Source organism: Hyla sarda, chromosome 6, assembly GCF_029499605.1.
Source record: "Hyla sarda isolate aHylSar1 chromosome 6, aHylSar1.hap1, whole genome shotgun sequence".
Lineage (NCBI taxonomy): Eukaryota > Metazoa > Chordata > Amphibia > Anura > Hylidae > Hyla > Hyla sarda.
The window spans coordinates 168,033,104-168,050,217 of record NC_079194.1 but is presented as its reverse complement, the minus strand read 5'-3'; the positions used below and the strand labels follow the sequence as shown (position 1 = coordinate 168,050,217).

At 44.3% G+C, this 17,114-nt stretch overlaps 1 protein-coding gene across 4 annotated transcripts in view; it reads left to right on the top strand.

Moving 5' to 3' along the window:
• The window catches only part of RHPN2 (rhophilin Rho GTPase binding protein 2), a 147,006-nt gene extending 130,251 nt beyond the window's left edge, over positions 1-16,755 (top strand). For all 4 annotated transcript variants that reach the window (XM_056525760.1, XM_056525759.1, XM_056525761.1 and 1 more), the window contains exons 14-16: positions 5,517-5,663; positions 7,583-7,738; positions 14,281-16,755. In XM_056525760.1, coding sequence (XP_056381735.1) covers positions 5,517-5,663; positions 7,583-7,738; positions 14,281-14,535 — 558 coding nt within the window. In that variant the 3' untranslated portion in view covers positions 14,536-16,755. The remainder of the gene's footprint in view (positions 1-5,516; positions 5,664-7,582; positions 7,739-14,280) is intronic.
• Positions 16,756-17,114: the final 359 nt, after the last annotated feature.

Below are 17,114 nucleotides of genomic sequence, written 5' to 3'. Positions count from 1 at the left end.
TAAGTCATACACTAGGGATCGACCGATATCGTTTTTTTAGGGCAGATACCGATAATCGGTGGAGGTTAGGGCCGATAGCCGATAACTTATACCGATATTCCGGTATAAGTTATCGGCTATTTATCCCCCCCGCGACACCGCTGCAGATCATTGATTTAAAGCGGGCGCTTTAAATCAATGAACGGCAGTGGCTTTTGCGGTGCCATAGACCGCCGCCGACACCACCCGCTTCTCTCCCCCTGCCTGTCCAGGGGTCCTGAGTCCTATCACCGCCACCGCCCCCCCCCATTGCCGCACCGCTCCACGCAAGGTAATTGCCGATACCGATAATGCCCAAAATCGTGATTATCGGACGATAATATCGGCCAAACCGATAATCGATCGATCCCTATCATATACCCCTTTTTTATGGTTGTGTAAATTTTGTGGTGACATAGGACTGAAGAAGAAATAAAGGGAACCTGGCACATTGAAAATGCAGTCCAATCTGCAGGCATCATGTCATGTTATGTTATATAGGTTGTTTGGAAAAGCTCCAGGATAAGTTGTAATTTATTTATGAAAATGTTTGTTCGTTCTGGGCTAAGTAGGTATGTCGGAGGTTCTACTCAATGCAGGCTCTCTAGGGGGTATTTACGAATAATGGCTGTGGTATGCGTTTTTATTTTTCTCCTTTTTTTTCATGGGTGGCATTTTAACTCACTGCACCAAATTTACAAAAGGCACAAGCCGGGCTATAAATTTGGTGCAATTTAAAAAATGACAAGTGTGAATTTATCCACTTTTCAGGTGAGTGTTACAGGTACTTAACGCACCATGACGCACATTTACGCTCCGCCATGAACGTGAGCACCGGACTGCGGTGAGCTTGAGCATTGGATGCGTGGCAGTTCCCGGCTGGTCGCGCGGATGTCCGCGATTAACCCCTAAGATGCCATGATCAATTCAGATACTTTAAGTGGATGATCGGATCGCTCGCAGCGCTGCCGCGGGGATCCGATCATTTTGCATGGCGGCCGGAGGTCCTCTTACCTGCCTCCAGCCATCTCCTGGGGTCTTCTGAACACCATTAGCAATCAAATAATTGCTATAAATAGTCCCCTATGGGGACTATTAAAGTGTAAAATAAAAGTTAAAATTAAAATAAAAGTGAAAAAATTAATTAAAAAAATTAGAAAAATTGTGAAAAATCCCCTCCCCCAATAAAAATGTCAGTCATCCGTTTTTCCCATTTTACCCCCAAAGAAGCTTAAAAAAATTATTTAATAAACATATTTGGTATTGCCGCATGCGTAAAAGTCTGCACTACCAAAATAGATTGTTAATTATCCTATACAGTGAACGGCAACGAAATGTAAAAATATGAATTCCCAAATTATTGCCTTTTTGTCACATTTTATTCAAAATAAATAAATAAAAAATTTATAAAAAGCAAAAGTAGTGCAGATTAAAAACTACAGATCACAGCGCAAAAACATGAGCCCTCATACCGGGGCTGTATGAGGGCTCATGTTTTTGCGCTGTGATCTGTAAAGAAAAATGAGAACGTTTTTCTGTACAGAAAAATGAGAAAGTTATAGGTGGTCAAAATAGGGCAATTTCAAACATACTAATTTTGTTAAAATAGTTTGAGATTTTTTTTAAAGCGGTACAATTATAAAAAGGCATATCACATGGGTATCATTTTAATCGTATTGACCCACAGAATAAAGAAAACATGTCATTTTTACTGTAAAATGTACAGCGTGAAAACAATATCTTCCAAAATTTGCTAAATTGCGGTTTTCTTTTACATTTTCCCACATAAATAATATTTTTTGGTTGCACTGTATATTTTATGGTAAAATAAGTGATGTCATTACAAAGTAAAATCGGTGATGCCCAAAAAAAAAAAGCCCTCATATGGGTGTGTGGATGGAAATATAAAATAGATTTTAGAAGGCGAGGAGTAAAGAACGAAAATGCAAAAATAAAATTAGTCTGGTTCTTAACCCCATAAATATACGTCCTGGTGCAGCGGTACTTGGCACACCAGGACGTACATTTACGTCCTGTACATGACCGTGAGCATTGGAGTGATGATCGGGTCACGTGCTGATAGCAGCCAGGGGGACCTGCTGGTAATGGTCGACATCCGCAATCGCGTGGATGTCTGCCATTTATCCCTCAGATGTCGTGATCAATACAGATTACAGCATCTGCAACAGCGTGGCTACATTTTATGCTGACCTGATCTCCCGTGGCACGGCCGTGGGGATCAGATCAGCTAACATGGCGGACGGAGGTCCCCTCACCCACCTCCGCCACCTTCCCTGCTTCTTTTGCTCTGGTCTGTGATCAAGCAGACCAGAGCAGAAGATAGCCGATAACACTGATCAGTGCTATGCCCTATGCATAGCACTGAATAGTATTAGCAATAAAATGATTGCTATAGATAGTTCCTATGGGTACTATTAAAGTGTAAAAGAAAAAGAAATAAAAAAAAATGTTGAAAAAAAATATTGAAAAATCCCCTCCCCCCAATAAAAATGTAAAATGTCCCTTTTTTCCCATTTTACCCTCAAAAAGTGTAAAAGCAAAAAAAAAAAACAAACATATTTGGTATCACCGCGTGCGTAAATGTCCAAACATTAAACTGTAATGTTAATGATCCTGTACGGTGAACGGCGTGAACGTCTAAAAAAAAAAATAAAAAATAAAAAATTGCTGCTTATTTGTCACATTTTATTTAAAAAAAATGTATACAAAAAAATTTATAAAGAATTTTATATACACAAACTTGGTATCAATAAAAAGTACAGATCACGGCGCAAAAAATTAGCCCTCATACCGCCTCTTATACGGAAAAATAATAGAAATAATTATTTATAATAGAAAAGTATGTAATCATGGGTATCATTTTAATCGTATTGACCCACAGAATAAAGAACACGTAATTTTTACCGTAAATTGTACGGCGTGAAAACGAAGCCTTCCAAAATTTGCTAAATTGCAGTTTTCTTTTTAATTTCCCCACACAAATAGTATTTTTTTGGGTTGCGCCATACATTTTATGGTGAAATTAGTAATGTCATTGCAAAGGACAACTAGTCTTGCAAAAAACAAGCCCTCATACTAGTCTGTGGATGAAAATAAAAAAAGAGTAAACATTTAGAAGGTGAGGAGGAAAAAACTAAAATACAAAAATAAAATTGGCCTGGTCCTTAATGTCAAAATGGGCCTGGTCCTTAAGGGGTTAAGGCCAAAATGGGCCTGGTCCTTAAGGGGTTTATGAGTAATTTCAACAAAATTTTGTAATGTATGTTTTCTATGCCACTTTTTTATGGAGGTGATTTGCACCTTTTTAAAAGGGTTTGTGCCAAATTTTGCGCCTTTTAAAAAAGTCGCATTTTCATAAATTCCTGACCACTGCCAAAACCCGACTGAAAACACACATACTGCCGCCAAAGAAAGGCATGTGCGTAAATGTGCGAAAAGGCGCAACAAAAGGCACTAAAAACGCACTGCGCCAAAAAAAAAACAGAAAACAAGGGTAAAATGCTTCATAAATCCCCCCCTCTGTGTCTAAGTATGCATATAAAGCGAGCTGTCAATCAGTAAGTAGGACCGACCACATGACTACTCAGCTGAGGACAAGCAGAAGTTTTCATGAGCAAATGATTATTCTGGAACTTTTTCAACAAAACTATATATCAGCTCCTTCTGCTTTTTACCTTGATGTCTTTAGATTGGATTTAACAAAATGACAAATTCCCTTTAATCAAGTGTCAATAAAGTTGTGATCCTTACCTCTGACTCCAGTAGTGCTTCTGCTTACTGTAGACAAAATGGAGAATGTTCTACGTTACATACTATGGCCATTTTGCTTTGCTAAAGATAACATATATACAATACATTCAGAAAGTCTTCAGACCATTTCACTTTGACATTTTATTATGTTGCTGAAATGCCCATCATTCTTCACTCAATACCAAATAATTCATTTTTTTTTTTATTTGAGCACAAGGCTGCAACATAACATCATGTGAATAACGTTAAAGGGTCTAAAAACATTCTGAATGCATTGTAGATATATATCTTCATGTAAGCAGTGAGTTAAGATCTAATATAATGACATGACTCAGGAGAGGTAATAAAATATTAAAAACAATAAAAAACAAGCCTCTTCAATAATCAAAGAAATAATTATTAAGATCCACATCCACTGATAAATTCATATAACTGCAGGCCTGTGCGGTGTACTGCGTCAGTCATGGGTAACAAAATCAGCTGCAGAAAATATTCAGCAAAAATACGCACATGTGACCCTACCCTTAAAAGAGAACAGTCATCCGTTCCACCTGTACTAATCTGTTGGCACAGGTGTGTAGTGCGGGTGACACTGATGATAACGATACTTACCTACACCCGATCCTTAGCTCTGTTGTCTTCCTCATTCGTGCCGCAGGCTCGGTGCGCAGGTGGTGCAATATATTGGGGTATAGTGTGGGTGAATAGCTCAAGGGTCACTTTCAGTTATGTATACCTTAGGTATATCCATAGCTCTGCCCATTAGAAGCTCTTTGTCATTGGAGGCAGGGAGCCAGCTCGCACAGCTCCCCCTGCCTCATCAATATATCGTCCCAGCCCGCACCCTTCCGTGACGTCTCTGGTACGCAATGACAAAGAGTTTCTAATGAGTTTCACACTATGGAATGTCCGCAAACTGTGGAATCACACAGGAATGCGCAGTCTCATAGACGGCTATGCGTTCCTTACAGAGTCTGCAAAAAGAATGAACACGTTGATTTTTTTTCTGCAGACAAGTAATTCAGAATTTCCATTCTGGAAACACCTAGCACGGAAATTCCGCCGTGTGCACACCGCAGCAGAATCCCGTTGAAATTAACAGAACTTTGCTGCAGCGGAATCTCCGTGCTGAATTCCAATGCAGAATCCGGCACAGAAATTCTGACGTGAACTTGGCCTAAGTGACCCTTCTTAGTACAGCTATTACCCTGCACTATAACCCAATATGTTAGGTTTAGTGCAGGTGAAATAGCCATCAGATTCTCTTTAAATAAATACAAATACAATTCCACATAGTTTAGATCTCGTATGGATGTTGTATAAAATGTTCTCCTCTAGAGACGGCTCTATGTGTGTGGCAATTATTTGTCATTCCTAGTCCATATGATATATACTGGTTTATTATCTACAGCTAGTCTCATACAATGTTACCAGATTTACCAATACTCTCTAACAGACTTAGCATAGTCATCCCTTTCTCTCTCTTTGAGATAATAGTGAAACTTTTTACAATCTCGGCATTATATTGTAATTCCAAACCTATATTGTTTGCATATGATATATTTATAGACTGCTTAACTAGACTATAACTACTGTACTATAATACTGCTCACCACAATAAGAACATCTGCACCTCTGCTCCCATTGATCTGTATGTTGCCTTGTATATTGTTTTACACATCAAAATAATTTAAACAGTCCATTCATTTTTGCACATCTTTTTCCAGGGTCCACTGTCAGTATTCTCAGCTAAACAGAGGTGGACAGCACCCAGAAAGGTCCTCCTGACTCTTGAAGATGGGGAGATGGGGTTTATCTTAAAAGGAGACTGCCCTGTACAGATAACCTCACTGGACCCTCTGTGTCCTGCTGCAGTAAGTATGGTTGGTTTTGTTGATTGCTTTGTGGATGTCCTGCGTTACAGCACCACAATTGTGTCTATAAATAGTGCAGGAAACTTGTGTAATGGCCCAGGACAACACAAAAATAATTTTACGAAAATATTGTTGCCAGATTAACAGACCATGCAAAATAATACACTGCTCAAAAAAAATAAAGGGAACACTTAAACAACACAATGTAACTCCAAGTCAATCACACTTCTGTGAAATCACACTGTCCACTCAGGAAGCAACACTGATTGACAATCAATTTCACATGCTGTTGTGCAAATGGAACAGACAACAGGTTGAAATTATAGGCAATTAGCAAGACACCCCCAATAAAGGAGTGGTTCTGCAGGTGGTGACCACAGACCACTTCTCAGTTCCTATGCGAGCTGTGGCAAGAAGATTTGCTGTGTCTGTCAGTGTAGTGTCCAGAGCATGGAGGCGCTACCAGGAGACAGGCCAGTACATCAGGAGACGTGGAGGTTTGGTGGTGGGTCAGTAATGGTGTGGGGTGGCATTTCTTTGCCACACAGCCCTCCATGTGCTTGCCAGAGGTAGTCTGACTGCCATTAGGTACCGAGATGAGATCTTCAGACCCCTTGTGAGACCATATGCTGGTGCGGTTGGCCCTGGATTCCTCCTAATACAAGACAATGCTAGACCTCATGTGCCTGGAGTGTGTCAGCAGTTCCTGCAAGAGGAAGGCATTGATCCTTTAGACTGGCCCACCCATTCCCCAGACCTGAATCCAATTGAGCACATCTGGGACATCATGTCTCGCTGCATTCACCAATGCAACATTGCACCACAGACTGTCCAGGAGTTGGCGGATGCTTTAGTCTGGGAGGACATCCCTCAGGAGACCATCCACCACCTTATCAGGAGCATGCCCAGGCATTGTAGGGTGGTCATACGGGCATGTGGAGGCCAAACACACTACTGAGCCTCATTTTGACTTGTTTTAACCTCTTAAGGACTGAGCGCGTACCTGTCCTGCCCTAAGCCCGGTGTGAAAAACGGGGTCACGCCGTGACCCCGCATCACACTGGGTCGGTCCTGGCTGCTAATGATAGCTGGGACCCTGGGCTAACAGCGTGCGGCACCGATCGTTGTGCTGCGCGCTGTTAACCCTTCAGATGTTGATCACCGCGTCTGAAAATGAAAGTAAACGGTTCCTGGCATCTCAGTCGGGCTGATCGGGACATCGCGATAAAATCGCGATGTTCCGATCAGCTGGGATGCAGGCGGCTTTGCAGGGATCAGCATAGGAGATCAGTGTGTGCAGTGTTATAGGTCCCTATGGCGCTATGATTTTTAGAAGGTGATGAGGAAAAAATTAAAATGCAAAAACGGAAAAATGCTGCGTCCTTAAGGAGTTTAGGACATAAAAGTTGGATCAGCCTGGAGTGTGGTTTTCCACTTTGATTTTGAGTATGATTCCATATCCAGACCTCCATGGGTTAATAAATTTGATTTCCATTGATAATTTTTGTGTGATTTTGTTGTCAGCACATTCAACTATGTAAAGACGAAAGTATTTCATACGATTAGTTCATTCATTCAGATCTAGGATGTGTTATCTTAGTGTTCCCTTTATTATTTTGAGCAGCGTATTATAGAGGTCAGTGTATAATTTTTGTACTCCAGTTTACTGTAACTTCTTATGCTTATTGTTATGCTTATATGGCACTTTTTCAAAAAGTAGTTGGAGCTTAGTTGGGGAGCCATAGCCTCCTAGGACCTTGTGGACGTAACATTATTTACTTGAGAAATTGGTTCAATTTATGCCACAGATTTGCTCTAGTTGTCCTTTGGACAAGCCATTACCTGGCGGGGACACTTGGAACCCAGTACTAATGTTTCTCTTCATGAATTTAACAGTATTTCCCCCTTTCATGTTTCAGAGAGCAGGTGTGAAGGAAGGAGATTACATTGTTTCTGTGGAAAACAAGGACTGCAAATGGTGCTCGATAAATGAAGTCATGGATATGTTGAATGGAATAAATGAAGAAGGGAAGGATATCAAAGTGATCAGTATCCAAGACCAAACATCAAGTATGGTATGTGTACACCCATGTTACTTACTGTTATCAGCTCTCAGGATCTTCACTGGTACCATTATAGAAATAGAGAACTCCCTTTATTGCAGCTCCCATAGGAATTATGTCTACTATTAGTAGGGGAACATGGGTTATAGGGGTTGTCCGCATAATTAATTTTATATTTGGATGAAAAAGAAAAAAAAATATGCTCACATACCACCGATCCCCTGACTGTTGGGAGTTTGGTGGCAGGTGAGTACATTATTTTATGTTTTTTCTTTCACACCACCCCGGGCTCCCTAAGTATAAAATTAAAGGGGTTGTCCAGGATTAGAAAAACGCTGCTTATTTCTTGCTAAATTGGTACCACTCCTGTCTACAGGTTGTGTCTGGTATTGCAGCTTGGCTCTATTGAAGTAATTGGAACTGAGCTGCAGTACTACATGCAACCTGAGGACAGAAGTGGTGCTGTTTTTGTAAAAAAGAAGCAGAGTTTTTCTAATCCTGGACAACCCCTTTAACCCCTTAAGGACGCAGGACGTAAATGTATGTCCTGGTGAGGTGGTACTTAACGCACCAGGACGTACATTTACGTCCTAAGCATAACCGCGGGCATCGGAGCGATGCCCGTGTCATGCGCGGCTGATCCCGGCTGCTGATCGCAGCCAGGGACCCGCCGACAATGGCCGACGCCTGCGATCTCGCGGGCGTCCGCCATTAACCCCTCAGGTGCCGGGATCAATACAGATCCCGGCATCTGCGGCGGTTCGCGATTTAAATGAACGATCGGATCGCCCGCAGCGCTGCTGCGGGGATCCGATCATTCATAACGCCGCACGGAGGTCCCCTCTCCTTCCTCCGTGCGGCACCCGGCATCTCCTGCTCTGGTCTGTGATCGAGCAGACCAGAGCAGGAGATGACCGATAATACTGATCTGTTCTATGTCCTATACATAGAACAGATCAGTATTAGCAATCATGGTATTGCTATGAATAGTCCCCTATGGGGACTATTCAAGTGTAAAAAAAAATGTAAAAAAATGTAAAAGTAAAAAAAAAGTGAAAAATCTCCTCCCCCAATAAAAAAGTAAAACGTCCGTTTTTTCCTATTTTACCCCCAAAAAGCGTAAAAAATTTTTTTATAGACATATTTGGTATCGCCGCGTGCGTAAATGTCCGAACTATTAAAATAAAATGTTAATGATCCCGTACGGTGAACGGCGTGAACAAAAAAAAATAAAAAAAAGTCCAAAATTCCTACTTTTTTAATACATTTTATTAAAAAAAAAATTATAAAAAATGTATTAAAAGTTTTTTATATGCAATTGTGGTATCAAAAAAAAGTACAGATCATGGCGCAAAAAATGAGCCCTCATACCGCCGCTTATATGGAAAAATAAAAAAGTTAGAGGTCATCAAAATAAAGGGATTATAAACGTACTGTCACGATTCCGGCTGGCAGGTAGTGGATCCTCTGTGTCAGCGAGGGATTGGCGTGGACCGTGCTAGTGGACCGGTTCTAAGAGGCTACTGGTTTTCACCAGAGCCCGCCGCAAAGCGGGATGGTCTTGCTGCGGCAGTAGCAACCAGGTCGTATCCACTAGCAACGGCTCTACCTCGCTGACTGCTGAGAAGGCGTGGGACAGAAGGACTAGGCAGAGGCAAGGTCAGACGTAGCAGAAGGTCGGGGGCAGGCGGCAAGGTTCGTAGTCAGGAAGGGTAGCAGAAGATCAGGTACACAGGCTTTGGACAACACTAAACGCTTTCACTGGCACAAGGCAACAAGATCCGGCAAGGGAGTGCAAGGGAGGAGACTAGATATATCCAGGGAACAGGTGGGAACCAATTAAGCTAATTGGGCCAGGCACCAATCATTGGTGCACTGGCCCTTTAAGTCTCAGAGAGCTGGCGCGCGCGCGCCCTAGAGAGCGGAGCCGCGCGCGCCAGCACAAGACAGCAGGGGACCGGGACGGGTAAGTGACCTGGGATGCGATTCGCGAGCGGGCGCGTCCCGCTGTGCGAATCGCATCCCCAACGGCCATGACAGTGCGGCGCTCCCGGTCAGCGGGACCGACCGGAGCGCTGCAGGGAGAAAGACGCCGTGAGCGCTCCGGGGAGGAGCGGGGACCCGGAGCGCGAGGCGTAACAGTACCCCCCCCCTTAGGTCTCCCCTTCTCTTTGTCCAGTAACTGCCTCCCCTGGGATGAGGACACCGGGAAAGAATGGAGGGTTTCCTCAATGGCAGGCAGTACAACAGGAGTGGGAATGGGGAGGGAGGGCAGAGGGCGAGACCTGGCACGGGGCAGTGTGACACCAGGACGGGGGCCATGGGGTGGCACAGAGGCTTGCCTGACGGGACTGGGAGGGGGGGAGAGGCACTTCCTGTGGCAGGCAGAGTCCCAGTTCCTGATCTCCCCGGTGGTCCAATCAATGGTGGGGGAATGAAGCCGGAGCCAAGGCAGACCGAGGAGAACCTCAGAGGTACAGTTGGGGAGAATGAAAAATTCAATCCTCTCAAGGTGGGGTCCAATAGACATGAGGAGGGGCTCAGTGCGGTAACGCACGGTGCAGTCCAATCTGGCTCCGTTGACCGCGGAAATGTAGAGCGGCTTGACGAGACGGGTCACCGGGATGCTGAATTTATTAACAAATGACTCCAAAATAAAATTTCCTGAGGCACCGGAGTCCAAGCAGGCCACGGCTGAGAGGGAGGAGCTGGCTGAAGAAGAAATCCGCACGGGTACCGTGAGACGTGGAGGAGCAGACTTGGAACCAAGAGACGCCACACCCACGTGAGCTGGGTGCGTGCGTGCGTTTCCCAGGCGTGGAGGGCGGATAGGGCAATCCACCAAGAAATGCTCGGTACTGGCACAGTAAAGACAGAGATTTTCTTCCCTGCGGCGATTCCTCTCTTCCTGGGTCAGGCGAGACTTATCCACTTGCATGGCCTCCTCGGCGGGAGGCCCAGGCGTAGATTGCAACGGATACTGTGGGAGAGGTGCCCAGAGATCTAAGTCTTTTTCCTGGCGGAGCTCTTGGTGTCGCTCAGAAAAACGCATGTCAATGCGGGTAGCTAGATGGATGAGTTCTTGCAGATTGGCAGGAATCTCTCGTGCGGCCAGCACATCCTTGATGCGACTGGATAGGCCTTTTTTAAAGGTCGCGCAGAGAGCCTCGTTATTCCAGGATAGTTCTGAAGCAAGAGTACGGAATTGTACGGCATACTCGCCAACGGAAGAATTACCCTGGACCAGGTTCAACAGGGCAGTCTCGGCAGAAGAAGCTCGAGCTGGTTCCTCGAAGACACTCCGGAGTTCAGTGAAGAAGGCCTGGACTGTGGCTGTGGCAGGATCATTGCGGTCCCAGAGCGGTGTGGCCCAAGACAAGGCCTTTCCTGAGAGAAGGCTTACTACGAACGCCACCTTAGACCGTTCTGAAGGAAACAAGTCCGACATCATCTCCATATGTAGGGAACACTGAGACAAAAATCCACGGCAGAGTCTGGAGTCCCCATTAAATTTGTCCGGCAGGGACAAGCGGAGGCTAGGAGCGGCCACTCGCTGCGGAGGAGGTGCAGGAGCTGGCGGAGGAGATGGTTGCTGCTGTAGCAGAGGCAGAAGTTGCTGTAACATGGCGGTCAACTGCGACAGCTGCTGTCCTTGTTGGGCAATCTGCTGCGATTGCTGAGCGACCACCGTGGGAAGATCAGCGAGACTTGGCAGCGGCACCTCAGCGGGATCCATGGCCGGATCTACTGTCACGATTCCGGCTGGCAGGTAGTGGATCCTCTGTGTCAGCGAGGGATTGGCGTGGACCGTGCTAGTGGACCGGTTCTAAGAGGCTACTGGTTTTCACCAGAGCCCGCCGCAAAGCGGGATGGTCTTGCTGCGGCAGTAGCAACCAGGTCGTATCCACTAGCAACGGCTCTACCTCGCTGACTGCTGAGAAGGCGTGGGACAGAAGGACTAGGCAGAGGCAAGGTCAGACGTAGCAGAAGGTCGGGGGCAGGCGGCAAGGTTCGTAGTCAGGAAGGGTAGCAGAAGATCAGGTACACAGGCTTTGGACAACACTAAACGCTTTCACTGGCACAAGGCAACAAGATCCGGCAAGGGAGTGCAAGGGAGGAGACTAGATATATCCAGGGAACAGGTGGGAACCAATTAAGCTAATTGGGCCAGGCACCAATCATTGGTGCACTGGCCCTTTAAGTCTCAGAGAGCTGGCGCGCGCGCGCCCTAGAGAGCGGAGCCGCGCGCGCCAGCACAAGACAGCAGGGGACCGGGACGGGTAAGTGACCTGGGATGCGATTCGCGAGCGGGCGCGTCCCGCTGTGCGAATCGCATCCCCAACGGCCATGACAGTGCGGCGCTCCCGGTCAGCGGGACCGACCGGAGCGCTGCAGGGAGAAAGACGCCGTGAGCGCTCCGGGGAGGAGCGGGGACCCGGAGCGCGAGGCGTAACACGTACTAATTTGGTTAAAAAGTTTGTGATTTTTTTTAAGCGCAACAATAATATAAAAGTATATAATAATGGGTATCATTTTAATCGTATTGACTCTCAGAATAAAGAACACACGTCATTTTTACCATAAATTGTACGGCGTGAAAACGAAACCTTCCAAAATTAGCAAAATTGCGTTTTTCGTTTTAATTTCCCCACAAAAATAGTGTTTTTTGGTTGCGCCATACATTTTATGATATAATGAGTGATGTCATTACAAAGGACAACTGGTCGCACAAAAAACAAGCCCTCATACTAGTCTGTGGATGAAAATATAAAAGAGTTATGATTTTTAGAAGGCGAGGAGGAAAAAATGAAAACGTAAAAATTTAATTGTCTGAGTCCTTAAGGCCAAAATGGGCTGAGTCCTTAAGGGGTTAATTCTCCGGACAATCCCAAAAACTCTTGCATGTGTGTCAGCCTAAATTGGGGTGCCATTCAAAGCATCTTGCATTAGGTCTATAGCGTTGCACACAGTCATAATGCAGATTATGTTTAAGGGCATCACTATTTTTGCAATTTAACCCCAATTTTTACACTTTCATTTTTTCCTCCTTACCTTTAAAAAATTCTAACTCTTTCAAATTTGCACCTAAAAATCCATATGATGGCTTATTTTTTGCACCACCAATTCTAGTTTGGTTTAATTAACGATATATTATTATAATTCCGAAATTTCTGCATGCGGCGATACCACATATGTTTATTTTTATTTACACTTTTTTTTTAAATGGGAAAGGGGGGTGATTCAAACTTTTATTAGGGAAGGGGTTAAATGATCTTTATTCACTTTTTTTTTGCAATGTTATAGCTCCCATAGGGGCCTATAACACTGCACACATTGATCTTTTACATTGATCAATGTTTTCTCATAGGAAACCATTGATCAATGATTCTGCCGCTTGACTGCTCATGCCTGGATCTTAGGCACTGAGCAGTAATTTGGCGATTGGTCACCAGGAGGCAAGGTAAGGGACCATCCTGCTGTGCCACAATTTCGCCACGAACATCCCAAACCGCCCTCTGAGCTAACCAGCAATGATTTACTTTCACTTTAGACGCGGCGGCCGCGTCTAATGGGTTAATTGCGCGCGGCACCGCGATCAGTGCCTCGCGCTATTAGCCATGGGTCCTGGCCGTTGTTAGAGGCCGGGCCCGACCCGCTATGATGCCAGGCCACGACGTGGCCCCGCGTTATAGAACGGGAGCGGACTCAGGGCGTACAGGTACGCCCTTGGTCCTTAACAGGTTAATAATGTGCAAACATTGGTGAATCAGTGCTTTAAAGGGTACCTCTAATCAAATAAACTTTTGATATATTTTAGATTAATGAATGTTGAATAACTTTCCAATAGCATGTTAATAAAATATATGCTTCTTTCTATTGTATTTTTCCCGATCAGTCCTGTCAGCAAGCATTTCTGACTCATGCTGGAGTCCTAAACACTCAGAGCTGCCAGCCTGCTTTGTTCACAGCCAAACAGGCTGTGAACAAAGCAGGCTGGCAGCTCTGAGTGTTCTCCTTTGTGAACAAAGCAGACTGGTACTCGTAGTGTTTAGGACTCCAGCATGAGTCTGAAATGCTTGCTGCCAGGACTGGTAGGGAGACCCCTAGTGGTCATTTCTTCAAAGTGGAAAATTAAATAGAAAGAAGCATATTTTTTAATAACATGCAATTGTGAAGTTATTCTGCATACATTAATCTATAATATATCAAACATTTTTTTGATTAGAGGTACCCTTTAAAATCTGTACTCAACTGATTGTAATTTTAAAATAGGTTGTTGCTGAAAGGGTTACTCCATCTACATATTACAATTTATGCTGAAACTGTCAGAACATAGAAAAATTGCTGTACTGATCAGCCCTGTGGAAATGGAGGTGGATAGTGTAGTTTCTAATGGATAATTGGGGACTAAAATTGTAATGGCGATGCAGCACTGGGAAGGAAGGACTGTTCTCATATTTTTTCCTGTTTTATTGTTAGCAACTATAGTTACATCTATTGTTATAGATACAACTAACCTCAGTTTCTAATATCCTCTTCTTTTATTCAAACAGCATAACAAAAGCGCAACCTACTCAGCTGGGATGCAGAAGACCTACTCCCTGGTCTGTCTAACAATGGACGATGACAAGAACACTAAAACACAAAAAGCAACAAAAAAATTATCATTCCTCAGCTGGGGATTCAGAAACCGCCAGAAAGCAGCAAGCACCTTATGCCTTCCATCTGCCACCGCCGGAAAGCCCCAAAGCAGCAAACTTTTCCTCTCACCATACGATAGCCGGACATGTGACAGCGCCATGTACTGATCCCCATGCTCCAAAGGACTCATATAGAGACAACTGTGACAATCCCTAGAGCTGTGACAATTAATTTATATTTTCTTTCACCCTTCAATCCACCTTAGCATAGCGTCATAGTAAGATAGGAATGTACTTTGGGGAAAAAAGGAATCTGTTCTAAAATAGCTAGAAAATATATTGTAATACGTAACCTTTTTAGATTAGAACTAAATCATTAGTGATTTCAATTATCCACATTTAGCAAAACCTGTGTAAAGGAGCAGTGGTGCAGTTTCCCATGGTGAACAATCAGATTGTTATTCAGAGTTTTTTTTTTTTTTTATTAAATAAGTAATCTGATTGGTTGTTATGGGAAACTGCACCACTTTTCCTGTATATCGGTCTTAATAAATTTTCCCCTTGTAATCAACAGAAGCTTCAGGAAGGAAGCATGTATATTTCTGCAGAAAGGTAGGCATAATACAAATGCCTGGTTATGGATACTATGCACTAGACCAGTGTTTCCCAACCAGGGTGCCTCCAGCTGTTGCAAAACTACAACTCCCAGCATGCCCGGACAGCCAAAGGCTGTCCGGGCATGCAGGGAGTTGTAGTTTTGCAACAGCTGGAGGCACCCTGGTTGGGAAACACTGCACTAGACTAAAGTATGCCACCTTAAAAAACAATTCAAGGTAAAACACCGCCACCTACTGCACAGGAAAGGCAGTGCATCACTAACATTAGTTCCTGCATTCTTTAGCACGTTGTATCACAATAGTTGTATCACAATACATGTTGTATCACAATAGTAAGATCAGGATAGATTTTAATCCTCCTTAGCTCAGTTATTTTACTTTATTTTACAAAAGGACCAAAGTTTAAGGTACTTACACAATGAGAAGGGGCGACATGGTATAGGCTACCGTTACTTTCCTTCAGATGCTGCTATATGTCAGTGAGATAATTTCAAATGTTTGTCTTCAACCACTATCTTGTATGATGCTAAACGTATTGTAATGTTTTCTTTCCATATTTATGTGTTGTTTATATGGTGTTTTTACTATAGGGTGTAGCTGAGATCAGCTATATTGTTACTGTAGGTCAGTGGTCGGCAGCCTGTGCCTCTCTAGCTATCATGACATTACAACCCCTAGACTTTCCTGACCATGATGGGAGTTGTATGATCAAAAGGGCTGCAAAGTGTCAAACCACTGTTCATTTTGTGGTTAAACAAATGTGTAAACTCATATGCATTAATGTGCAAATGTCACTTATTTACTTGGGAGCTCTTTACAGATTTTAACTCTTAAACCACTAAAGAAAAGCCATTTCTTTATAGATGCAACTTACAGGAAAATGACAGAAGATTCACCTGCACTAGATGCTATACCCAGGGTTATATGGATTAAAATGAGAAACAACTTACTCTGATTTGCGCCGCTGATACAAGAAGCATTAGGGTCCGTTGTGAAAGGGGTTATCCAGGAAAAAACTTTTTTTTATATATCAACTGGCTCCAGAAAGTTAAACAGATTTGTAAATTACTTCTATTAAAAAATCTTAATCCTTTCAGTACTTATGAGCTTCTGAAGTTGAGTTGTTCTTTTCTGTCTAAGTGCTCTCTGATGACACGTGTCTTGGGAACCGCCCAGTTTAGAAGAGGTTTGCTATGGGGATTTGCTTCTAAACTGGGGGGTTCCCGAGACAGGTGTCATCAGAGAGAACTTAGACAGAAAAGAACAACCTTAAAGGGTAGCTCCCACCAAGTACTATATACTCTAATATGTCCCTACCTAGTAGTAATCTAGCCCTAACCCCCTACCTGGCTTAAAATATTTTTTTAATCGCGTTAATAGAGCAGATTTAGTGCTTCTAAATCTGCTCTATAAAGCAGGGCAGCAAGCAGCGCTTCCCAACAGGCGTGATGTCACTGACGCCTTGCTGGGCGCTTGCTTCCGCCCTCACATCGTCTATGCATGATTGTTCTTTTTCTAATAGGGTGCCTCCAGCTGTTTCCCAACTACAACTCCCAGCATGCCATGATTGCTATTAGCTGTCAGGCCATGCTGAGAATTGTAGTTGTGAAACAGCTGGAGGCACCCTATTGTCTAACGTCATAGTGTCACAAGAATGCCTCCCGCGAGCGCGATCGCTACCATCACCGCTAGCGGGGTCCCTGTGCCCTCTAGCGGTGTCAAATGTGCCCCCCGCGAGCGCTACCATCACCGCTAGCGGGGTCCCTGTGCCCACTAGCGGTGTCACAAGAATGCCGAGCACGGCTCTGTTCCCCGTCCCTGTCAGCTGTCAGGGTACGGGAATAGATTTAAAAGCCTCGTGCGCAGCACTACGCAAATAGCGTAGGGCTAACGTAGGCAGCACTAGGAGCCTGGCGTTAGCCACACGCTATTTGCGCATGCGCAGTACTACGTTAGCTGCACACAAGGCTTTTAAATCTGTTCCCGTACCCTGACAGCTGACAGGGACGGGGAACAGAGTCGCACTCTGCATTCTTGTGACACCGCTAGTGGGCACAGGGACCCCACTAGCGGTGATGGTAGCGATCGCGCTCGTGGGGGGCACATGTGACACTAGTGGGCACAGGGTAA